This window comes from Rhipicephalus sanguineus, chromosome 11, assembly GCF_013339695.2.
Source record: "Rhipicephalus sanguineus isolate Rsan-2018 chromosome 11, BIME_Rsan_1.4, whole genome shotgun sequence".
In the NCBI taxonomy this organism is placed as follows: Eukaryota; Metazoa; Arthropoda; class Arachnida; order Ixodida; family Ixodidae; genus Rhipicephalus; species Rhipicephalus sanguineus.
In genome coordinates this window covers 97,724,330-97,750,023 of record NC_051186.1, presented here as the reverse complement: position 1 = coordinate 97,750,023, position 25,694 = coordinate 97,724,330, and the positions used below count along the sequence as shown (strand labels likewise).

General features: G+C 46.1%; 1 protein-coding gene across 2 annotated transcripts in view; it reads left to right on the top strand.

Annotated features, from left to right (window-relative positions):
- LOC119373706 (sulfotransferase ssu-1) overlaps window positions 1–20,876 on the top strand; it is a 31,792-nt gene extending 10,916 nt beyond the window's left edge. For both annotated transcript variants that reach the window (XM_037643772.2, XM_049410986.1), the window contains exons 2-3: window positions 16,619–16,825; window positions 20,027–20,876. In XM_037643772.2, the coding sequence (XP_037499700.1) occupies window positions 16,631–16,825; window positions 20,027–20,752 (921 nt within the window). In that variant the 5' untranslated portion in view covers window positions 16,619–16,630 and the 3' untranslated portion in view covers window positions 20,753–20,876. The remainder of the gene's footprint in view (window positions 1–16,618; window positions 16,826–20,026) is intronic.
- Window positions 20,877–25,694: the final 4,818 nt, after the last annotated feature.

Below are 25,694 nucleotides of genomic sequence, written 5' to 3'. Positions count from 1 at the left end.
GTTGCTGCACGGTGTAAGCAAGTCACATGCTTGCGCAGCAAAACATAGTTCTACATGTAATCGCCTCAGAGTTGAAAACGTTGAGACATTTGCGTTTGTTTGGTACGTACCATGCCACAACGATAAGGGATAGGTTTAATCTGCGTCGTATTTATGGTGTATGTCTTTAATTGTTGTATTAGCAACCGCCAGTAGCTGGGGTTACAAGCCAACATGGCAGCACCCATGCAGACGCGACAGCCCGCTTCGATCCAAACTCGCGCTTGCTACTCACCCACTGTCCTCACAGCAATAAATAAATGGCAAAATCGGCCATCGCTTTGTGTCAGCTCACGCTGGAGAAGAAACGTCAGGTATGCTTTGTCTTTATTATTGCGATCAGCTGTGTTTGTTCAGCCATGCCTGCTAAGCCTTGTCTCGGACAATATGAGAATGAATCTTGGAAATACTGCAAAATACCGACGAGTACATCGCTCTCGAAGCTTCAGGACGCGAATATAAAGCAAATAAATGCGGAGGTTTTGTACTTACGGGACACACAGCGCAGGACGACGACGTGATAAATTCGAGGCGGAAGGAAACTACATCCACAGGTGCCGCCATGTTTACTTTTCCGGCGCTGCCGTCTGCGCCGTCTGCTCGCTTTTACTCGTGTGCGCGCAGACGCTATGGGAACGCCGAGCAGACGACGCGACGCGGATGGAGACATATTGAGCAGCGCTGCCAAAGGCCACGGCAGGGGGATGGCCATGGAGACGGCCATGGTTGGGGGACGGCCACGGTGTGGTGGCGCCAGTGGCGCCATCTAGTTTGATTTAATAAACCAGCTGCGGAAAATCGTCTATTCGGGATGCATCCGCAGCAGCTCTGCGGACGCAGCCAGCCAGCCATTCTCAATGACAGGCTGCGTCCACATATATGTAGCGGGCGCTCAACTAAAGCTGTCTATTAATGCACGGCACCGCTCAATGACGCGGAACGCGGAGAAATGCACACAAGAAACGCGGGCCCAGCGCCTACAGCAGAAGGAGGGGGGGGTGCGACTAGAAAAAGTTGAACTGGCGCCACCTGGATTTTTCTTTGCCAAGAGGAACGCCTGAAACCTCCCGTTCGCTATAAGTTCTAGTTCACTGTAATGTAGAGAGAGCGCCGGTTCATGATGATTATTATTAATGTTTGCGACAGACAAATTGCGGCGAACTTAAGCAGCTTTGCTGTTAAAATTTCAGTGCGAACTGAAATGTTCTAGAGAGTAAATTTGCACTCGTAATGAACAACAATTTTGTGCTCAAATTTCATACCTGCGTATCGAGTCAAGCCATTTTTCGCTGCATATAAGAGCCATCTTTTCGACTCTACGTGAGCACGCTTAGCGCGAACTTGAGCTATGCACGGGCCGTCATTCTAGGCCCGGACCCGGCCCGAGCCAGGCACTCGTTGAAGTTTACCCAGCCGAACTCGGCCAGGTGACTTAAAGCGAAACCCGGGCCCGTCTTTACCCCAGGAAAAATTTTCACCTACCCGGCCCGACCGCAGATCGGGCCCGACAGGGGCCAGAGCCAATAATCTAGGTGGTGTTGCGCGAAAATGGAATCGACAGCAAATCGTTTAAAGTAGCAAATACCTAGGTTTTGTTGGAGCATGCTACGCTAACAAACGTGCTGTATTCTATGACAATTCAACGTACAAGAGGGCCTCACTGTGGTAACAGTTGAGTGGACATACCGCGTACGGTGAACCGTTATTCGGCAGCTGTATACTGCAACTATTTTTCTGAAAATACAAAGGGAATCATCAAGAGCATTAGGTAGCAGATACTGTAGAAAGGAAATTGATTTGCAATGAGTTCAGTTTGAACAGGGGGCGCAACAAGAACACAGGAGACAGAGAACAGAACGCTATCTTCACTCTGCTTTTATTGTGCTACCTATTAAAATTTAAAGCATGCTCTACCAACCAACCCAATCGTGCACCCTTCTGGATATGCAGCACCTGTCTTCATCATAGTAGCACCTTGCCACATCAAGATAAACACAGGAGAAAAAGCAAGTTTATTGCCTTTGTTGGAAATACGCACACCTAGATAAAAATTACAACGAACTGCGAGCACCACGTATACTGTTCCAAATACGAATAAACAGCCGAAAGCAAAAAAAAAACTATTTGTGATACCATTCTTTCCATTTATCACACCCCTGCAGGTATATACAATCTATACGTTTTTTGTAGCATAGTTTACAGTTCATTTCTTGACATGTTATTGTGTGAAAAGTCAAATTATCAAGATATTCCTGCTCTGAGGGCGCCATGTGCTGTTGCATCAGATATCCTGTTACACTAAAGTTTCTTGAACTGCTTGCGCTATTCGCAGGGGCGCACAAAATCTGCCTTGTGAATTGTGAAGGCGTCGGCAGTCGTGCTCAGACTCCTCTCACTGAAGCAAATTTCGCACGTCTCTTTGGAACACTGAAGAATGAATATAGTTGTCCAGCTGATCGCTTCATTTCTCTTGTTCCCGCACGTGGTGCCACTCTTCAGTATAACCTATAAAAGCCCTCTTTGAGGGCTTCTTCTTGCACGTTTCAGGAGTGTATGTCACGCATGGTTTGTACTCTGTTCCTTTTTTTTCTGTTCTTATTATAATAGTGCATGCCTCGCTAACGATGTTGTATCTGTAGAAGGTGGCGATTGCAGAACGCGGGTAGGATCGGCAGGAAGTGGACGAAGAGATTTCGATCTATTTTCAGGGCTCCTTCCAGTTTAGTTACGAATATCGTAATGGTCGTTTTTCAGGCCAGATATTTCATCAAGTGAGTATAGTCTGACCTACACCTTGTTTAATAGATCCTTGCTATTTGTGCACATTCCAGCGCTGTTGCGGTAGTTATCATGTAGCTCTCGCGCCACATAGTGGAACAAGAAGAAAGCTGAGACGTTAACAATGTGGGCACACAAAGCAGGCTGTGCATGTCCATGTCGCGTCCCCTGACCACTGGGAGCCGTGACGGAGACACGGAAAAAGAATGTCTTTATAGGATTTACATGTCACGAGTGTCCGCGCGGACCTTTCGTTTTCGTGCAGTGCTGAAACTTTCAAGAAACTTGCCTCGCTTTGGAGCTCTGTGATCGCTGTTCCGATGACAAGTTATACATACAAATTTATTATATAAGTTTTATTACTCCGATTACAAAATAACGTTTGGGATAGAAAATATAGGTATGCATTTAATAAAGCACAGAATAGTGAGATGTTATCTATATAAGCGCCAGGTCTATTTACTTTTAGCTCGCCCGTTTCAGATAAATCAAGTAGCCCCATATGCAAGAAGCGAAAGAAGTCCAGTACCTGTCCCTCATAAAACTTCTCCGAGTAGTTTGACCCAAATAAAAAGAGCGTTTTCTTAGACAAAATATGTCGAACATATATGTATGCACAACGTATGTGGAGCTAGGAATCTTAATAACTGGGCGAAGTTTTAGTCCAGACCGACCCGAGCCAGCCACCTCAAACTCGGGCCCGACCCTAAGCCCCGAGCTTCAGGCCCGAACCCGGCCTGGGCCCACCGTGAAAACTATTTTACCCTGCCCGGCCCGTGGGCCGGGCCGGGCCCAGGTTTACGGTTAAGCCGGAGCCCGTGCAGTGCTCTACCGCGAAAATGGGAGCGCATGCCGCGCAACGATGTTGGCCCCGCCCAGCTGCCCCAGCGCGAGGATCGCCACACGCGCAGTGCGTTAGCGTCAATACTAGAGCATGATCGCGCGCACCACGTCATCTGAGGGCACGTTCGTCGAGCACCGTTGACACGATGTACAGGAGAGTAAGATAACCACTCCACAGACGAACTGTGCAAGTACCAAGCCTCTTGTTGGTATAGGTGTGCGTGTCTGAGAGTACAATGGCGCACGCTTTCGTGTTCACACTAAGCGCGCTCACGTCTGTACTTTGTAAGGTCCACCTCTGTGATCGATGCTCGTCGCACAAGGGGCTGTTTCATTCCGCGTCTAGAAACCGAAGTTATAAGTAGTGATACAAAAAAGTTGACAGGATTCCGAAGCTTTATATTGCAAAGCCTCGTAACATTAAAGGGAAGCTGAAGCACTTTTAAAAAATATGACTTTGGAGTGTAAAATCGTAGTTTTATCCCTGCTGAACTCGAAAACCAATGTAAGAGTTCACAGAAGTGAACGGAAATAGCATTTCTTGGCAAAAAACAGCGGTGCAGCCGCAGGGCTTCTTGAGATGCTGAGCGAACGCGGTGACGTCATCTTCGGTATGCTACGTCATCGGCACCATTATCACTGTTAAAGCATGGCCTTTGCGATCAGTTCCACCAACGCGCGCAGCCGGAACTCGTAACGGAGGCCACGGTTTAAGATACGACAGTGCTGCGCGGCTCTGCTAAAGCTACCGACGATGACGTAGTTCCGGCCACGCCCACACTTTCGGCGCGTTCGCGAGGGCGGAGCAAGACGAACTTTTCTTTCGCGTATGTTAAAGCTCCTGCTGCCACAACGGCGAAAAAAATTGCGCCATCTTCGACAATAATGTGGTTCCTTGTTAACAATAAAGTTTTACCGAATTCTAAAACAACTTCAGCTTCCCTTTAATGTACTTCATGTGATGTAAACGTAATCTGAGCGCACCCACAGAGTCTGAATATAAGCTTCCAATACCTCAGCAAGTGCACAATCAAGACTATCAACGAGCTTTTAAGCGCGCAAGCATTTATACACCAACTCAACTAAAGATTATTTGTTCGTCCATCCCTATAGACACGCCACGGCGGTCTAGTGGTTATGGTGCTCGGCTGCTGACCCGTAGGTCGCGGGATCGAATCCCGGCCGCTGGGGTCGCATCTTTGATGGACGTGAGAATGCTAGATTCCCGTGTACCTAAACATAGGTGCACGTTAAAGAACACCAGATGGTTAAAATTTGCGGAGCTCTCCACTACGGCGTCTGTCATAATCAAATCGTGGTTCTGGGACGTAAAATTCCGTCCGTATGCGATGTAAGACGAATTACCGTAAAGAACTAAAGGCATGAAAAATACAAACTCTTATGCGGTGCTGTCTTTCTAACCCGAATCCCCACTCTCAGTAGGCTAGTGTCTTTAACCACTGGCGCTTGCAGAATGTAAATGTACCTGAGCCGCATGAATACGTTGTATAAATACTGAAAAATAAAACGTGAGGTTTTTCTTGTAAGTGCCTGTTCAAATATTGCGTGGTGGTTGAATAAAAGCCATCTGTAGAGCAATATGTAAAGCTGGCATGAGCGTTTTTACGGGTCAGAAAAAATCCGACTTGGCGAAGACGTACAGCCAACGCGCGTTTCCGCAGTCGCGAAACGGCCCTTGCACTGGGCCGTTCCAGACGGTGGCGAGCGCTAGACCCATGATGAAAAACGTGCTTACGCCGCGCGACCACAATTTGCCAAGAAAAGATGAAATCGCAGTCTCGTACAAAAAAATTACTGAAAATATCCAACTATGCTTGCACATCACAAACAAATCCCAATGGAGGTTCTGCGTTAAGTTTCAACTGAATAGCGTTAACGAGCTCGTTAAAGAGCGAAATAGGCAACCCCCTTTAGATGATTAGGGTGGGCGGAAGCCCCCCTAAACATCTAAAGGGGGGCGTGAATTCTACACCATGCCATTACTCAGTAGGACCTTTCACGTCATTTTTTATGCGCAGGGTTACGGTTGCGCATGTTTTATTATTTTTTTTGACGAAAATGTCGACTAAGGACCCTTGATCTTCCATGCAGAGAACCGTTTACTTTGCACCTTTTCACGGAATGCCGGGGGCCAATGGCAGACCCTTGTGAGAAGCCCTGTCTTCACTTCATTTTCATTTTTGCATTCATTGCGAACCTCATTCTCTGTCGGACTCGGCAAACGGGGTGAGGGGGGGGGGCGAGGGGGGCAAGTGGATCAGCTGTGAAACTTGGGCCCGCTAATGAAGAATCCTGCGCACGCACGCCTATGCCTCTTTCTGAGAGGGCGTAATACTCGACGTGACCGGGCCTATGGAGCAGCTCAAAGGTACACTAAACCAAAATCTTAAAATTTTACGGAAAAGCTCAAATTGAAATCTCAGTGTGCGCTTACATCGAAAAGAAGTCACCACTTAGCAAACTTTCGAGCGGTTCGTCTTATTTTCGACGTTTTTGTGAGAGTGCGCCAAGGCACTCGGCCGACGCGAGTTGGAAGGCGTGACGTCACGACGCCCTCGTTGGACAGCCAGCCGGCCAGCCGCTGCCTTTCGAAGGGCGTGCCGTCGCATAACTGCACAGTATGTATTCGTGTCGTGGTCACTGTACCAGCGATGAATTCACCTCCGATGATGCACACCATTTCAACCTAACCGCTTACATTTACGAGCATTCTGCACCAAGCGGCGAAGAGGAGCAGTAGGCCGCGGACGTGCCAGTCAGGCAGTCCGAGCCAGCAACACGGTCCAACGTGCAGCGGAAGCAGAAGATAAATTAATGTTACCGAGAATGTAAAATGCGTGGTTTCATCTCCTTCGTTGAGGCAGGGGGGTAGTTATTACCGCTGAATAGAGGCATCGCAGTTCATCTCTTTGTGTTTGCCTCTGCGGTGGATGTTCGAGCGCTGCGCAGTTCGTTTTTGCGCGACGAGGCACCGCGTGTGCGGAATTTCGCGTGTGTGGAATAGCACTGCGCATACCGCAGCTACTGTCACATACACACACTACAAGCCATTTACTGGTTGAATTAATCGAGATCGGTTGACTTCCTCACGATTGAGAGCGCGGAATATTCGAAAGCAAACCTCGTTTGCGCGCATTACGGCTAGAGGATGCCCCCGTTTCGTGATTTTGCTGTTTTCGTTTTTTTTTTCAGACGCAGCTAAGTCAAGCGACGATGTGGTCCGAGCTAGCAAATGAAGTCAGTTTTAAATGTGTCCAGGTTTCGCGGGATGGCTGAGTAGTACGTATCCAAAGTCTACGCTGCTTGTCATCTCTAGGAAAGGTATGCGACGTTGTGTCGCGACCGACGATGCTGCTATGACAGCCTTTAGCGCAGCAGCATAGGGAAAGGGAAACTACGTAAAGAGTGGACACTGCCATGGGGCCATGTGGCCGAATTAGAGAGCAATGGAATCGTGAGAGGGCTTCCCCTTCTCGTGAAATGCATTGTGAGACCAAGTGGTCGCTTATGATAGTTCGCAAGTTTCGGTTTTGTTTGCGTGCGCGCGCAGTTTGAAATTTTGGAGTGTCCAGTCGTTTTTTCTTCGTTTTTTTATCGCTACAGCCAGTCTGTGCGTTACATTTTTGAATCGCCAAGGTGAGAATTTTTTTTATCATCACAGCAGACTAGCTCTTCTTCTTGAGGCCAAACAGTACATTCTGGCCAGGTGGAAGGGACAGCGCCTCAATCGCAGGCTTCGCAAGAAGATAGCCGAGGTCAACAGAAGCATTGAAGAACACTGTAAGGTCCTTTCTAAGAAGCAATGGGACGAGGTTTGCTATTCGGTAGACGGGCAGATGTGGAGGAGTGGCCCTTGGAACCTCCTAAATCACCTGCTGAACGAGAACACCACCAAATCAAACCAGAGATGTACATTGACTCGCATATTGCATGCAGCTAGGCAAGGATCCTCGGAAAATTAGGTACTGGCAGAACTGGGGAAGTACTTACCAATCGCCTCCGGCCTGCCACCTCCCGCCCCGACTATGTGGGGGGGCGCTAACCCAGAACTGGATGCGGAATTTGGAATCGAGGAGATCCGACAGGCCATGTGCGACCTAAACGGCAGGTCGGCCCCGGGTCCAGATAAGATCACAAACAAGGCCTTCAGAAACTTGGATGACAAGTCGGTGGAGTACCTGGCGGATGCCATCAACCAGGCGCTGAGGAGTGGTAGAGTCCCGGAGATCCGGAAGACGGCCGCCACTATCCCCATTCCCAAAACGGGCAAACCTCCCAGCCTCGACAACCTACGGCCCATCTTGCTGACCTCTTGCGTGGGTAAGGTGGCCGAACACGCCATCCTGAACAGGGTTTTGGGATACCTGGAGGACCGCGACGTTTACCCCCACAACCTGATAGGCTTCAGCCCGGGCCTCTCGACGCAATACGCCATGAAGCTCATCAAAGACCAGGTCATCGATCGCAACACAAGGAATGTAAGAGCCATACTGGGACTGGACTTGGAGAGGGTATTCGACAACGTTCTCCACCACTTCGTGCTGAGTCAGATCTCGTGCCTCGGGCTTGGCAAGCGCTTCCAGGCATGGAAGAGCCATACTGGGACTGGATGTGGAGAGGGTATTCGACAATGTTCTCCACCACTTCGTGCTGAGTCAGATCTCGTGCCTCGGGCTTGGCAAGCGCTTCCAGGACTACATGAAATCATTCCTGACAGACAGAGAGGCTATTTTCAAAACGGGCGACCTCGCTTCGGACCCGCTCGGGCTCGGCTTCAGAGGGACGCCACAACGGTCCGTCTTATCCCCGACCCTCTTTAATCTCGCCATGATCGGCCTGTCTAGAAGACTCTCCAAAGTCGACGGAATTAACCACACAATCTATGCCAACGACATTACCATATGGTGTACTGGAGGCATTGATGAATGAATAGAGGCTGTGCTACAGGAAGCTATTGAGGTCACGGAGAACTACCTAAAACCGACTGGTCTTCGGTGCTCGTCGCGTAAATCATAACTCGTGCTGTACAGGCCCAAGCTCAGGAGCCCCAAACCGAAAAGTTGGAAGCCAGTAGAGGATATCAGCATCACTCTTTGGACAGGTGAGGGCTCCTTCATTCACAGGGTGGACTCCCTCCGGGTTCTGGGTATGACTATCGAATCGAGCGGCTCCAATAACCGTCATTGCAGCTGATCTCTTGGCTGCGCGAAATTCCTTAAAATAGACGGAAGACGCCCTGCGATGTTTATTTTCCACGGTAAAAAAAACGAGAAAAAAAACGCCCAGTCAATACTTACTGAATGCAGTCTGTCCTTTTGCATTGTAGTCACACGAAAAAACGTAACCGTTGTAGCCACGCGAAGCTCTAAGTCTGCGTCAGCTGAAAAAAATATCTATGGTAAAACTATGCGGATAATAACAATATCTGGCGTTTATTGTCCCAAAACCAAGATATCAATATGAGGGACGCCATAGCGGAGGTCTCCGGAAATTTCGACCACCTGGGGTTCTTTAACGTGCAACCTAAAGCTATGTACACGGGCCTCAAACATTTTCGCATCCATCGAAAATGCAGCAGCCGCGGCCAGGATTCAATCCCGCGACCTTCGGGCCAGCAGTCGAGCACCATGGCCACTAGAACACCGTGGCGGGGCAAATACTACGAGGAGATGCGATAGGGCACAACCGTTTAACGCGCGGAATTAGAAACAAACGCAATTTAATTTTACGAACATCTCATTGTGAGGATTGTTGTACGTTCTCTTAATATAATGCGTTACATTACACGACCTTATTCTATGCGCGTTCAAAACCACGAGCACGCATATCTAAGTTCCGGCCTCTGCGAAAGAATGCCGTGTAGTACAGCCCCAACAGGCACGTTATCACAGGGGAAAATATTTTATAAGAGCTTGAAGTAAATGCGCGGGGCTAAACCTTTTTCGATCGTGCCGAAGCGAGAATTTTCGAAGCACGCGGTACTTATCTTCCTGCTACTGCAAGTTATCTTGCGCCAGGCGTTTGAGAAACGCGAGCGACGCGCGTTATCACTTGATCGCTTCAAACACTACACTGTAAACCATATTACACCCATATAGGTGTTTTCTGGTGTCTATAACGCACACCCTTACACCCCACGGAAAGGGCGTAGCAGGCAGGATTACACCCTCCTTAAGGGCGTTCTTCACGGACTTACACCCTTTATGCATCAATTTTCAAGGGTGTAATATGAAAACTACACCCTTGTGGCAAAAGTGAAATGGGGTGTTTAAGCCAACATACACCCTAACACCCTTCCAAAAATAATTTAATAATAATGATTGTTGGGATTTAACGTCCCAAAACCACAATATGATTATGAGAGACGCCGTAGTGGAGGGCTCCGGAAATTTCGACCACCTGGGGTGCACCTAAATCAAAGTACACGGGCCTCAAACATTCTTGCTTTCATCGAAAATGCGGCCTCCGCGGCCGGGATTCGATCCCGCGAACTGCGGGTCAGCATTCGAGCATCATAACTAGGCCACCATGGCGGGTCGCTTTCAAAAATATAAATAAAGCGGTTACACCCGCCCCCTTTCCTCCTTTTCTTCTGAAGCACTATAAATCAAATCACATAGCTAGTTCTTCCAGGGTAGAACTATAGCTATAATTCACACTCTTAAAAAAATCGCGTGACCCTCGCTCCATTAAGAGAGAAACGGCGACAACAGAAGGCTAATGCAGAGGATTTACGTACATTATATTGATAGCGCACGTTAACTGGTATGCGAGACACATAGCACACACTCACTTAATTCAGTACACAATTCATTCATACATATACAACCCATAGTACACACTCACTCAATTCAATACAGAATTCACTCATACGCATACAACCCATAAGATGAACAAGTCACTACAGCTGCGTATATATACAGACCCGTTAACACATACCCTAATAGAAAGCGTGGCGCTTATATAGTCAGTGAGTTACGAACAACCCTTGTGGGTCAAGCGATGCGTCATTTTTCTTCAACTCTTCACATTTCATGGCTGCATCACAAGGTACGCAGACATTGTCATATTGTAGCTATCACTTGGCCAAGCACATTTTTTAGTCTAAAGTTGCATAATATTGAATGTTATAATTACAGATTTGATTAAGTTCATGTGAAAACGACCACCTTCACAAAACTGTATAGGTGTAACATTTCAAGAAACACCCCCACACCCTACCAGTTATTTAGGGTGTTATATTTGAACATAGCCCCTTCATCCACCCTTATTTCAAATAAGGGCGTGCAAAGGGCGTTTGTGTTGCATTTACACCCTTTGAATAAAAAATTGTCACAATTAAGGGTGTACCAAGGGTGTTTCAATGATTAAAACACCCATATGGGTGTGAAAAGGTTTACAGTGTAGTTGTGTTTTCGACACGCTAGTCAATTTGTTTACACCGAACTGTCCGTCATCTGATCACGCGAGTGCCAAAATAAATGCGTATCTCGGGAATATGAAAATCGTCACGTACATTTCATAAGTTTACGTCGAAGAGCCCGATTCCTAACTACGCTGTAGTTACAACATCTAACGTACCCTCAGCCTATTAGCGCGGGTAACAACATTACTACGCAGTACATCAAGTGACACAAAAGTGAGGGTTCTCCCCTTGCTTTCGCCATCTACATCAGACGACACGGTATTGTCGTGATGGAAAGCGCCACTGTCACACAAGATATCGCTGAATACCACTACATTTCAGAGTGGATTAGCAAAAACCGATGCCGCAGAAACGCGCATGAGAGCGACCCTGCTTCAATAAGCGCCATGATGGTCTGGCGATGACTTCGTATCGCCGATGTCGCGTGGTGGCAGAATGTTCTTTCATGTTGAGCTGTTATCTCAACATGGAACTGGTCGCATTTACCAGTTGGTGCTACATGCCCGTACTGTTCTGTTCCAGTGATGCAAGCAGATGCATACAACCTTATATGGACATGCCAAGGATTACAGTCGGAACGCTCCCGTCATCTCCTGCAAGCTGGTCTTCGCTACAGTGACACAAACAGTTATGACCGATGGATACATGACAACAAATTCCACAAGGCACTTCTTCACTTCATACACAACACCGGCCTTACGGCGCACATTTAACACAAATATACATAACAAATGTTATACCTTAAGGGCAAGTCTATGTCGCAAATAAAAAAATATGTTCCTTCAGGAATTTTCAACTTATCGTGTAAGAAAATGTCTTTACAAGCGCACGAAACAAATAAAAAGAAAAAAGGAAAAGCTACACATTTATGTTGCCCACCTCTTTCTTTTTCTGCTTGTGCTACTTGCGCCACCTGAACTCCGCTTACGTTATCCTGGATCGAGGTCCCTGTTATTTGACACGAAAATCTCGAAGGCTATTGGGCGAGAAGGTGGCGGGAAGAGATCGATCCGCTTGTCGCTGAGCGACCCATCTTGTCTTGTTTCCCTTTCTCTATGGCAGCATTAGCTAGGCATTTTAACGCGATAGCGTTAGACAGCTCGTTTCGCAGAAATTCCGCCGTCGGCGTCGGTGACGGCGTCGTTTGTGAGCCAAAAATCGTACGTAACCGAAAAATCGAGAAAGATGCAATTAAAATAAAACTTTCGGTCCCATTGAGGATCGAACCCGGGCCGTTTGCGTGGCAAGCAGGTGTCCTACCACAAAGCCACGATGTTACTTGCAACTGCTTCGAAAAAAAAAAACACTACATAAATGCCATGTAGTGGAAGGAGTCTCCTTAACGCATTTTGTTCGGCAGCTGTTACGAAGAAAATGAGCTCATTCAGCGACCTGCGAGGCCATCAAAATACGTTTCTTGCGCGACGCCTTGCGACGCTAAGCCGAGATAGTGCACCCATCGCCGATAAAAACAAACACACACAAACTAGCAAACAGCACCAAAAATGGACAACTATGTCCATATAGCGGAAAACATATCAAACAAGCAGCAAACATTAGATATTGTGCTGCCATCTGTGAAGCATTGTGAGAAACATGTCTCGACTACAGCAGAGCCCACATGGTTCCGCCGTTCTAGCACACGGAAGTGCTTTGGATCGAAAACCTGTACCGTAACTATATATATACAACGCGCGCGTGCGTGTGTGTGTCTGTGTGCGTGTGTGTCTGTGTAACAACACACATTAATAAGTATCCACTTAGCGGTTGAAGTGCGCACCAGGGGCCGGATATCGCTATCGCGTTCAACTCTTAGAGGCGAAGCTTAAGGGTCCCCCAATTTTCCTTCCATCACAACGCATGATTTAAAACCGAAGACCGACCCCTGGAAAGCATGTGCCATACAAAGATATGTTTCTCTGGCGTTTCAGATGTATACCACAATTGCAAGCGAGTAGCCCCGATAGTAATGAACAGGCACCGCGGCCCCCGCGGCTGCTGCGGTCGCGCGCCCGTCGGCTATCATGATGTATGGCAGCTGCTACGGAGGCTGCTAGGCACAACCGAAAATCGCTCAAAAATGATGTCTCTCGTACTTTTTTTCGAATATATTTGTTGTATATGTCATTTTAAAAGTTAAACGCTTGTTCTGCGACAGAACACTGCCCGCAAATTTATCGTTCCGTATCCCTCTAAGGTGTCTTTACTTCGTGTGTTTACTTATTTTTGTCCAAAGCTCGTCCTTTTTTGTTTACTTTCATGTCTTCTTTCCTCTTTCTATCCTCCTATTTTTCTTTCCTCTGTCTCTTCCCTCCTCCCGAAAGAGTAGACAGGCGTTGTGCCCCTCTAGGTGGCAGTGGTCAGCTTGCCCTCTCCCTACTTTCTCTGTCTATATAGACGTGTGAATGAGCTACAACTCGGTTTTAGTGTTCTATTTTATATAAAAAATAGTCGATGCTATACAGGATCTTCCAGCTAATTGGGGGCAAGATTTTTAAAAAGCTGATGTATGTGTTACGAGAATGCAACCGAAATAGTATTAGTCACCGTTCTCTTGAATAAGTCAGGTTATTTTTTTGAAATCGTCTAAGGCAATTTATTATCAATGACCAATTAGCCTGGATTTAAAGTGTTCGGTGCTCAATTGCTAAGGGGAAAAAAACGTGCTAAGTGAATGTTGTATAGCTTAATAATTATCGAAATAATCATCTTCATTGATAACGGCCACTGTGACAATTTTTTTAGAAGCACCGCCACGGTGGTCTAGTGGTTATGGCGCTCGACTGCTGACCCGAAGGTCGCGGGATCGAATCCCGGCCGCGGCGGCTGCATTTTTCGATGGAGGCGAAAACGTTTGAGGCCCGTGTACTTAGATTTAGGTACACGTATAAGAAAACCCCAGGTGGTCGAAATTTCCGGAGCCCGTCACTACGGCGTTTCTCATAATCATATCCTGGTTTTGAGACGTTAAACCCCACATATTATTATTTTATTGGAGGCTGCAACAAAAAACAGCAGTTTGTTAAATAAAAGTATCAGGTGAAAAGACCCTCGCCCGCAGAGCCATAAACGACCTTAAACGTGCTGCCGATTAATGACCGACGGTGCACGCAGACAAAACGCATGAACAGAACAAGTGGATACGATAAGACTTGGCGTCACCCTTCGTGATGCCAAGCCTTATCTTTCTAGGCGTCGCTCTTCATGATCGATATATTGTCATCGCTACGATAAGCTCTCCTCGCCCTCTACGCATTGTTTAAGCAGCAAGAACGCCGACACAGCCTGAAGTACTGAAACGCATTATTTATCGGATATCCCACAGCGTCAGTCGATTGGTTACTTTCCACAAACAAGATATCTCACCGTGTCCGATCCGTCTTCGTTGACCGGCGCCTGTTTATGCCATCGCTCGGCGTGCAGCGTGTAAATTTCTACGGTAGCGTGCTTCAGAGTCAATTTTGCGGCAAGCAACTGGCTAGCGGCTATAAAGTGGTAAGTTTTCAAAGCTTGCGCCCTTTCTACGCAGCGCACAAGAATGAAACCCGCGGTAGCCATTGTCATGAAAGGAATTTATTTAGATAAAAATAATAGAATCTGCCACTTTTCCATTCATCATTGCTGCAATGTTGGCTGCCTAATTGCTGATAAGAGGGAGAGTGAAAAGTAGTACAGTGGGATACAACTTAAGAACTCCTGCGAGGCCGCGGCCAGATGACCTAAGCACAGCAGCCAATCGCCTCTGCGCCTCAAAAAAAAAAAAAAAGGTCCCTCTCAAAGACTTGGCAATTTTCTCTGAAGGCAGGGTCAGTGACCGGGAGGTTCATGAAATCAGTCTGTAGTGTGCGCCCACTGGGGTAGGCTTCGGTGCATTCCATTTCGAAGAGCAAGCGCCTCAATCTTCTAAAGTTGTAAAGTAGTATAGTAGTTGATTGTATCCTTGAAAATCGAACGTGGATGTTTTGAAGCTATACCCTAGTTACCTGAAACGCCATTATAATTCAGAGGAAGGTGCCTTTAATCAACAAATAACTCTCAAAAATATTGCCAGGTCGATTAAGATGCAGATAGATGTCATCGAATATATCGTGCACAAAAATAACCGTTCTCACTGAGCCCCTCACTGAGCCTTTCTCACGCACTCATTCTCTATGGCTGCTGCATTGTTCGAAGTGTCGCGAAGGGTGAGGCGCGAGCTCCAAACCGGTCCTGCGGCGTTAGCCCTGCCAAGCATGCACGATAGGGGGAGACGGGGGGAGGCACGCGAGTCACTTTCGCTGCTACTCGGGGCTGGGCCCAAGTTGGCCGCTTCTCCTCGTTGGGCTGTGGGTACTTGCGCTGCTGTCGCTTTTCGAAAAATCTTTTTGCACCGTGCCTATACGTCACCGCGTAGGCTCAGAGCTTCATTCCACATTTCCATGGGTCCAGCTAGGCGTAGGCTTTCACAATCCTAAAACGTTCTAAGCATTACCCGGAATTTTTATGGTCACTTCGTACACGCATAAACAACAGCATTAGTCGGCTGTGAACAAATTTTACCTGTAGTATTACGTAAAAACCAAGAAGATTGCACAAAAGATGCTTTTCAGTTTACAATTCTGCGAATCGGTGAGCCAACAAATATTCGTGCAACTTAGTGTAAGCAAACTTACGCAATTTGGGTGTCTTGACCTCTCTTTTGTTTGCGTGTTTGCGAGCGCTGTCTTTTTAACATCAATTCACCTATTTGATTAGTTGTACAATTACGAACAAATAACTTGTTACTACGTGTATTTGCAGTTCTAACTAAAGCAGAAAAGCAGTATGAAACTCAATGTAATTTAAAAGGCACTCACAAGTCATGTGTACGAAGTGTTACTTGCAGAGTGCCTGGAGAAATAGGTGACTGTTAGGAGAAAATATTGAATGTGTGCCGAGAGAGAGAGAGAGAGAAAGAATGTGTGCCAATGTTTTCTATGCCTATATATAGATGCATACGTACTACACTTGGGTGTATTAAGGCAATATACATTCGCAACCAATGTGTTAGTATTGTGTAGATTGTTTTATTATGGCTACATTTGTGTGTTTTTTTCTTAATTTTTACTTACTACTTATGAATGTCTTTGCATTATCAAACACCTTTTAAAAGAAATAAGTGTAACACTATTATTCTATGAGATTATTATGTTCTAAGTTTTCTGTTTAGTTTTAATATAGTACGTTCCAGGATACATGGTCGCGTGCGTTTGTTCAGTACAAAGACAAGTGCCACTATTCAATGATGCAGACCTGTATGTTGCAGTTATAGGTGCTTCTGTCAAGCTTTGCCCGCCTTCAGCTCCTGTCCCCTTCCTGAATTGTATTCGAGATGAAATAACCATTCAATTTACCCCAGTTCAATGAAATACTAAAGAAAACATGGGATATTCCTATTCCTAGTGATTTTAACTTTACTATTTTCGAGGTTGGCATTACCACAATTTTCTGCGAAGCTTCTTATGCTTTTATCATCGACTGTTCTCAACACAGGTGTTTCCGGCCATGGCCTGTGAAAATGTCTATCGAGATGTCTGCGGACTCCACCTGAGCTACATATTCCAGGAACCAGTCGTCAGAGAAGCCCTCAAATACAAGCCAAAGCCCGGTGACGTTTTCGTAGTGTCTTTTCCCAAGAGCGGGAGCACGTGGATGCAGCAAATCGTCTATGCGATATACAACGATGGAGCGAAACCTAAGGTACAGGCTTGTTTGTGAAAGTGCTAGCCCTCATCAAAGTGCGTCCCTTTAAGTGTGTGAGAAACGACGGTGCCAGTATTGTGTTGTATTGATGCCGCGACAGCCGTACAACAATTTCCATAACGGTCGAGATACCCTGTTCCTTAGCGATTGTTTTCATCGCGTACACTGGTGCCCTGCTGCATGGCGTTTCGTACTTACATATGACTTTAGATGTTCTTATATCTCCACCCACACCAATAATTTGCTCGAATAATGTATCTGCGCCACAACACAACATGTTAAAGTCCGACCATTAAGAAGAGGTCATGAGGCATGTCGTGTAATTTGAATATCTGAGTATTAGGGAATTGATGTAGCCCTTCTATGACAGATATCGCATTGCCGAGTGCCCTAGTTATAAGAACCCATAAACTAACTTACAGTTATTCACATTATGGCGTAGGTTTCAAGTTAGTAAATGTATTCGAATTGTTGTAAAGCGGTGTCTGCTGGTCACAGTTATCGGGTTTAAACTTCAGCATGCACGTAATATCAAGGAAGCCATTCAGCTATGCTCTGAATCAGCTACCTCGGGATGTTTTGATTTATCATAGAAGTTATTTCACACGCTACTGCAAGTCTCGCCGTCAAATCGAAACTGCTCTGTCTCAATACATTTTCTAAAAAAGACAACTTCACCTAAAAAGACCAGAAAGCTGTTGGTGTACATCACGTAAATTGTTGTGATAACCTCATGTTATGCACCTCTTAATTAGCATTCAAATATTACACCTTTTTTCGTTAATAAATATAGTGCTCTTCAGAATGTTCGTCCAGGCAAAAGGTTTTCAGGATGGGCAAACGACAACTATGGAGTTCAGTAGAATGTCGAAAGAAGGATGTGAGGAAGTTGACGGCAAATTAAGTCTTCGTATGGCGCAGATAATTGACAAAGTGGTTACTAAGAAACTCAAGTTGTTGAGAAAGCACATATTTCTTCATTTATAAAGACCTGGCGGGAAAGGGCATTTGATCGCCCCTGCCATTAACACATGCTGAAGGTGTGGGACAGCACCAGTATGTAATAGACCTGTTCCCTGGGGACACATATTTAAGGAATAAAGATAAGTTTGGCTAAATAATATACGAAGATATAACATTGCCTTCGACATGTTACTAGTGCGCTAAAAATGTCGAGCTATCTCATAAATGATGTTACACAACGTTCATAGTTTCCGAATACATAACGCTCCCATACAATGAGGCTCGAAATTATAGTGCGATATTGATTGTTCGTTTAGAGGAGCACAGCAATAACAAAGAAACCGAGAATAAAACTGAGAAAGAAAACACCGCTTGCATTCGGTTGGAACTGAACCCACATGCCTCGTATTGCGCTTGCGATTCTTTGCAAATGTGGTTGTGGCAACATAGACTCCAGGTTTATTCAGTGGTGTGCTTTTGTACGAGCGCTTCAATTGATAGCCGGTGTCACTGATTGCAACGACCGCTGATTTGGTATATTAATCAATACGCATGCATAAAGAAGAACGTCGGCTAAGAATCGCACAGGACAAGCCATTAAAGTCTCGTATTTTAGCTGATGACGTTAAGTCAGTCATCGTTGAAGCTGTATTGATAGCGGTGTAGTGGCAACTACCAAAAAAAAAAGGCATCTTGGTTCCCTTTAGTCTTCTTGCTCACTATATAGGTGTGTACGGAACCTGGCTGCTTTTATTGCCCGAGTGCGATGTAAAGACACACTGTTTCTGGTTTCGTATGACGGGCCGTAGAAGGCAGGGATTTAAGACCAAGCAGAGAGAATGAAGAGGCGCTCAGAGCGCAATGTACTTGTACTCACAACTTAAATGGCCAATGTGTGATATACTGCTTTTTCGTATATTTCTCTTTTCTAAACAGAAAACACGTGCTCTCAAGCTAGTCTAAATATTCCCATACTCCGTTAGGTTATCAAGGCAGCAGCAGTTAAGTGGAAGAGAACAGAACATATTTCGAGTTGCAGACGAAGGGATACCGATGTGTATCGGTATAAAAAACCATGGCACATCTCGAAACATACTGCCGAATTTTATACTATTCGTGTCCTAGAGGCACATAAGTATCACAAAACACTAGCCAATCCAAGATTTCTGAGATTTCAAGCACCAAAAGAACGAAAATTTTCGAAGCCCTCTTTTGTGCGCAATGGCGCATTAATTTGAACCACGTGTGCTCACATAATGTCAATCTAAATCGAAACGCACCGGCGTTCCTTGATTTCCTTGAAAATGTGGGCACAGTAGCACGCAAATAAACAGGTACCTTCGTGCTCATCAGAGCACTCTCATAGCCGCTCATCCGCCACGACAGACCCTGATAGGGTAGGTGTAGCGGTCACCCTTACCAACTTTCGCGTACAGCCGAACATGTACGCATAGCATTACAAGCAAAAGGCTACCGTTTTGCTTGCATACAGAGTGCACCGAATCAGTGTCCTGAATAATAAAAGGTGAGGCAAATACCATCGCAACCTTTTGATACGAATATAGGTGTCAAACTTCTCTGAGTGCAATGTTTTGACTGCCGGCTTGTGCTTTGATTCCAAGCATCGTATGCGTCGCCTTATACATCGAAGCTGCGCTTTCGAAAGATGGCTGCAAGACGGGCAAGTCGCCCGTCTTGGAGGAGCATGAACGGACGCGAGGGAGGGAGGGAAGGGAGGGTGCGTCATTCGAGCAGCAACTTCGAACTTTCTTTCTAAGGGCGCGGTCGCGATCGCTTGCGCGCGCGCTCTCTCAGCAGGCATCAGCGTCCGGCTCGTATACCCTTCTACGAGGTACGATCTCTACGCTAAAAGACTTTGCGAAATCCAGTTCTCTCCCTGGACCGGCCGTATTCTCGTACACAAGCGTTTTGTTGAGCTTCGCGAGACTGGATTGAAAGAGTTAGCTGCCAGCCTTACTTCGTATAACATTACAACTTGCTGCTACTACATTCATTGCTTCGCCCTTGCGGTGAAGCTGATTTTTGTGTTGTCCGATATTCTCGAATGTAATTTTTTGTCATCTTGCAGTTTATAACACCAAGGTAGTTACTGTTGCATTCGCACTACCAGTAAGTACCAAAATGTGGAGGTGATGATTCGAACGCTGCTGAGGGGATTGCAAAAAAAAACACAAAAAGTGATGATTCATAACACGCAGTTCGCACACATTACAGAATCTTCGAGACTTCCTGCAGAAGTCGCCGTTCCTAGAGCTCGTTGGACTCGAAGCGATGGAGAACATGCCGCGACCTGGCGCAATCAAGACTCACCTGCCTTTCAACCGCGTACCTTACTCTCCGCAAGCGAAGTACATCTTCGTGGCCCGAAACCCATACGACTGCTGCGTTTCCTTCTACCACCATACCAGGGCGTTTCCGGAGTACCGCTTCGCCGAGGGATCCTTCGACGCGTTTTTAAACGCGTTTCTGCGGGGAAAAGTAGACTGTGGCGACTACTTCGATGAGCTGCTCTCGTGGTACGACCACATCCACGACGACAACGTCCTCTTCGTGACGTACGAGAAACTGAAATCACACACCAGCGAGGAAGTGATCAAGGTCGCCGACTTTCTGGGGAGCAAGTACGGCGAGAAACTGCGAAATCAACCGAAGATACTGGAGAGGATCCTGGACACGATAAGTGCTAAGAGCATGGCGGCGTTCAACGATGAGTTTAGAAAGTGGACGGAAAAGGCTGCGGAAATGACGTCATCGCGGGTGGACGAGGTCAACGATAAGGTGACGAAACCAATGAATGGAGACTTTGTGCGTAAAGCGATCGTTGGCGACTGGAAAAATCATTTCAGTTGTGACCAAATCAAGCGAATGAAGGAAAAAATAGCGTCGAAGTTCCAGGGAACCTCTGTTATGAGTCTTTGGGAACACGTCGAGCTTCCTTGAAATGTGAGACGTCTTTTTTAGATGCTAAGCAGCTTTTGCTCGGGGCTGTGTCCGGCGGTGGCGTGCCCGCTCCACTGCACACGCGCTTACTCTCTCTCTTCTATTCTCCTACGCTCCCCCCCTCTCGCGCGCCTGTCGACCGCACTCCCCGCTCTCGCTGTCAGAATTAGCGGCTAGGCTAGAAGGAACACACGACGCGCGTAGCGTTCCTGTTCGCGTTCCACGACGCTTCGATGGATGGATGCAGCTTACGGCGCGGGACATCGCTCCAGCTTAAGAACCTGGCGAGGCAGCTCCTAAAAAAATTACATTATTTCCCGCTCAAGCGAACCATCCCCCCGCTGCTTCGCATCCACACATGGTTCCCTTTAGCGGGAGATGGTGTATTTTTTTTAAGTTCCCGTGGCAATTCGTTGAACAAGATGACCCTTTTGTCCTTTTGTTCAATCAGGCCTTCAGCTACATTATACTTATTATCGTCATCGCTGACCAAACTTACCCTGCATATTCATCGTCAGTTTCAACTGCTGTTTCGCAGGTCCATAGATAGTGGGATAATAAGTTTGTTAACTCTGTTTCCCGAGTTTATTACTAATCACCGAACTACTTAACGCTGTCATTTTTACGCGTAACATTATCATATGTAAAGATATTATTATCATACGTTCAATTTATTCATTTTTCTGCCGCATTAACACAGAATGTTCTGCCTGCGGCTTGTGTCCAAACGAACTCCTTCTGGATTTGCCTGTATTGCGTATTCTATGATTATATTACTAATAAAGATTGAGTGATTGAGTGATTGATTGGAATGGAAAAAGCGATTGTGCGCCCACTATATACGGAAACAGTAGCGAAATTGCGACTATTCCTCAAGTGCATCCGTGCAGCAACCTTGGGTTTTTAGATATGCTGAAATATTTATTTACGTTACATCGAAACGCAATTTATATCAGCGTCTTCTGGTCTATTAAGTTGTGTGATTTAGACGGTCTTGTTGCTGGGCGAGTTGGTCCACCAAGAAAACAGATTTTCACTGCATTAGAAAATGACTACAAAAAGAAAATGAGACAAGGACGCGCACAGACTTGTAACTTTCATTTTGTATTCAGATATCTACACATATGTTAGCTGTGTGGAACCAAATTTATTTGCAAGTTCGCAACTCTCCATGTCTCATGCTTTACATGTAGTCATTCGCTCGCACAATTAATATATGTTTTCTATGCTGTGTGACAACGTTCAAACTAGAAAGATTGAATTCAAGAAATAACTGCATGTAAGAAATATACGTTAATGAACAAATAAAGTGAGATAAGGTGTGAAAGCCATAACATTTTGGAGAATCCCTGTTTCCTGAATATTTACGGAAAAACAACGAAATGGGCCGTAGGCGCTGTGCAGAAATTCTTAGTGCGAGTTTGTGCTCTCTGTTAGCAGCTGCGTCCGCGCCTTTTCCTTTTTTGTGACCTTGCTACTACTTTCGTAAAAGGCATAGGGCACGAATGGTGTTGCAGAACTTCCCATACTGCCCTTCGCTGAATGCATAACATTGCTTGACACCAAATAACACCGTCAAAATTGTAGAATGGGCCATACCAAATAGGACGCGCTGCTTGGTTGCCATACAACACGGGGGTGTGCTTGATGCCTGAAATTAGTCAACAGTTAAGCATCTTAAACCCTGAGAAGTGCAGCACTCATGGTAGTTTCTCACGAAGTTCGGCTGCGCATCGACTGTCGCACAGCTTGTGTCGCAAATTACCTTGATTAGCGCAATCGTCGCATCGGCAGTTTTCACAAATGTTGCCACAAATGGCATCATACATAGCAGTTACAATATATATGCGTTATACTGCAGACATTGTAAATGTACCCATTACAATACGTCTATCTGCCACCTTTACCATTGTCGTCAGTAGTTTACGAGGCTGCAAACTCTTGGCGCCTTGGAGTTCTGCAGCAAGAATACTCCCAATAAGGTAAGTGAAGAGTTTTTCATGCGAATACTTTTGTCACCAACAGTTCACGTCGGCTCATGGAATTTGGATGTTTTATGTTTTTCCCATCAGTATTTTAAGTTCGCCCATACAGTTTCGAAATGGTACACTAGAAGGAAATCTGGCGCTAGTGTCTATGAATGCGCAACGCACGGCCCTTCAATCAGTAAGGAAACGATGGGTAGTACATGGATTTGCCTAAACTTCGTTATTTCAGCCCTATATGGCTTCGTGTGGCCTGCAGCGGCTTTCTCGCAAGACGATGTTCAGCAAAAGTTAAGCAGGCCCACTTCACCACCTTGAGCCGTCTAGGCTGGCCATTTCAGATCAGCCCACGAGGTTCACAAGGAGGCATTCTTCTATCAGAATCAAAAGTCAAAACACAAGAATAAACAAAGACACAAGTGCGTTGGAACCCGCAAGCACGAAGACTAAGAAAGTCCACGTACTACACGTGATTCCCACGGTAGCTGAGCGGTCGCTGCACAGAAGTTCCCTCTAATAAATATGGCAGGAAACTCTATGCTTTCGTCTGAGGAACGTTTTTCCGTTTATAGCAGCCATTTAGTTTCATGGGTAAGTGCGAATAGGAACATCCATCTCCCGAGTTTCAATAATAGCATTGTCGAGGATGCCAGCAGGCACTGTACTAAAGAAATGAGCAAGCAGCCCTCCTTTTCTTGTGCGCTGCTGGTGCTCAGTGCACTCTGTCAGCTGGCCGCTGCAGTGGCTGCCCCAGCTGCCGTCTTCATGAAGGGAACGTCTCAATTTGGTCCAGGTGACAACAATCCTCGAGTGTATGAAGGGGGCACCCTGGAATACTGCCGTGCCCCACGTGCGCGCCGGTCGCAGGTGCGGAACGCCTGGTAAACCTAAATACGTTTATGAATTCATAATGTTCGTATACCCAGCTTTACATACAAATAAAAAATGATGAAAAATACAAAAGACACCGAAATTTATTGTTTTCGCCAAACGTTGTTTGACAAACCTGAGGATTTTACGTAGAGGACGTTGTAATTTGCGTGTTTTACTTTAACAAAATAGGATGGTCTCTAATTAGACATAGAAAAGGCAGTTGCGTTTTAGTAAACAAAAAGGCAGTTGCGTTTTAGTAAACAAACAAAAAAGTCATGACAACGAAAGTTGGAGAAATGCATGGAACGCCCGTGATATCCGAATGATGTTGCAAAGACCGTGTTCTATATAAAACACTACGCTTGGATAATATCGTTCCCGCTCGGACATATTGCACCCGTTTGCACCCGGTCATATCGTTCAGTGATGATCCTTCTGCAACTTTACTGGTGCCGGCTGTAGTTTTTTCTCGTGATGCTTCGTTCCGAGGTGGTCCCGTCGCGGTGTGGGGCCACTTGATCACATCTTTCATTTAAATATTGTTTAGCATTGTTATTTCACATGCTGGAGGTTGCGTGCACCTAAGCGCATTCCGCGTAGTACGCAGAGTACGTAAAACCTGGAGAGAATGTATAGACCTTGTACAGGTCGAACCACGATGCACACACACACACACACACGCACACGCACAAACACACACACGCACGCGCACACACACACACACACACACACACACACGAACGCGCTTGCGCACGCACGCACGCACACAGAAACGAGCGCCGACGCGTGTCGATGGAGGCGCACACACACAAACAAGCACATGCATTAACCAAGGACATTTCGCGTTAAATACGGTCTCACCAAAATCAAGATGACTCTGCGTTTTGCGGAGGTTCTGTATTGGTGCATGAGATGGCATTTAAGAACACGCTGAACCAAATATTTGACCCGTCTGAGTTAAAGGCTACTAAAATGAAACATTAACGCAATTCAGGCATCTAAAGTACTCTTTCAGAACCTTTCAGCATAGGGTTTCGTGACACTATTCTCGTTCATTTTATCACAAGATAATTATCAGAAGATAAAATGAAGGTCAAAGTCACGTTCCAAATTCGCACCGAAACGTCAGCGCGTGACCGTCAGTGTGACGTCACAAATTTTAATATCATTTTGCGTATTTCGGCCGCATTTAGTCAATAAAATTTTCGAAAACTTGCTATTTAACACTTTGGGTCTCTCAAAAGGTAATGTTAACACTTTTTATCGATAATATATTACGTCGGCCCTGGCATACGCCGCCGAAATGTATGACGTCATGGCGAACTGGTGCGGTAACCTCAAGGTGGCGTCGCCACATGTGTTTTCCTCTTAGACGTTTACTCGCCTACCAAGTGTCTTGTCGTGGTAAGAGTGGTGCTTTCGGTATTGCGTACAAATAAGAAAATAATCGCCTTTTTTTCTGTTTAGTGTCCCTTTAAATCGCACTGATGAAAAATTTGCAGACAACAAAGGCCAGTGCTGGGAAATGGGGTTTGTGTTTGTGCAATAGCAATGCGCAAACTGTACACAAATACAGGAAACGGAAAGACGAAACGCAGACGCTCACGAGGAGCTTCAAGGTCGCTCTATTAAAACCGTTTAATGACGGCGCGCACGCACGTACGCCCCGTCGTGCATAGACGACGCACGCTTCATAAATGGAACACGACAACCTTCTCGCTTCCTGTATTCGGTCTGTTTGCACTCTCGTGAAACGGCGCAATCTTTATTGCCTTCTACGACAGCCAGTTTGGCAACAAAAAATACGGAAACAAAATTGCGCTAACCAGCAAATACGGTGTGATTATTCGGAGCCAAAAAAGAGGGTACAGTATAAGGTTAGGTCTGGCTTTCGTTGACAATCCAGCAGGAGGTTGTTGCACGGACGAGTGCCACTTTGCTTAGGCGTGCCTAATGTATCGCCATCTCAAGCGGCTGTAATGCAATGCCCTTGTCCGAACGCGAGATGGATACGCACTTGCACAATCGGAGCAGGGATGGCGTCACCTGGCGCCTTTCCAGTTGGAGAAAAGCCGAACACGTCC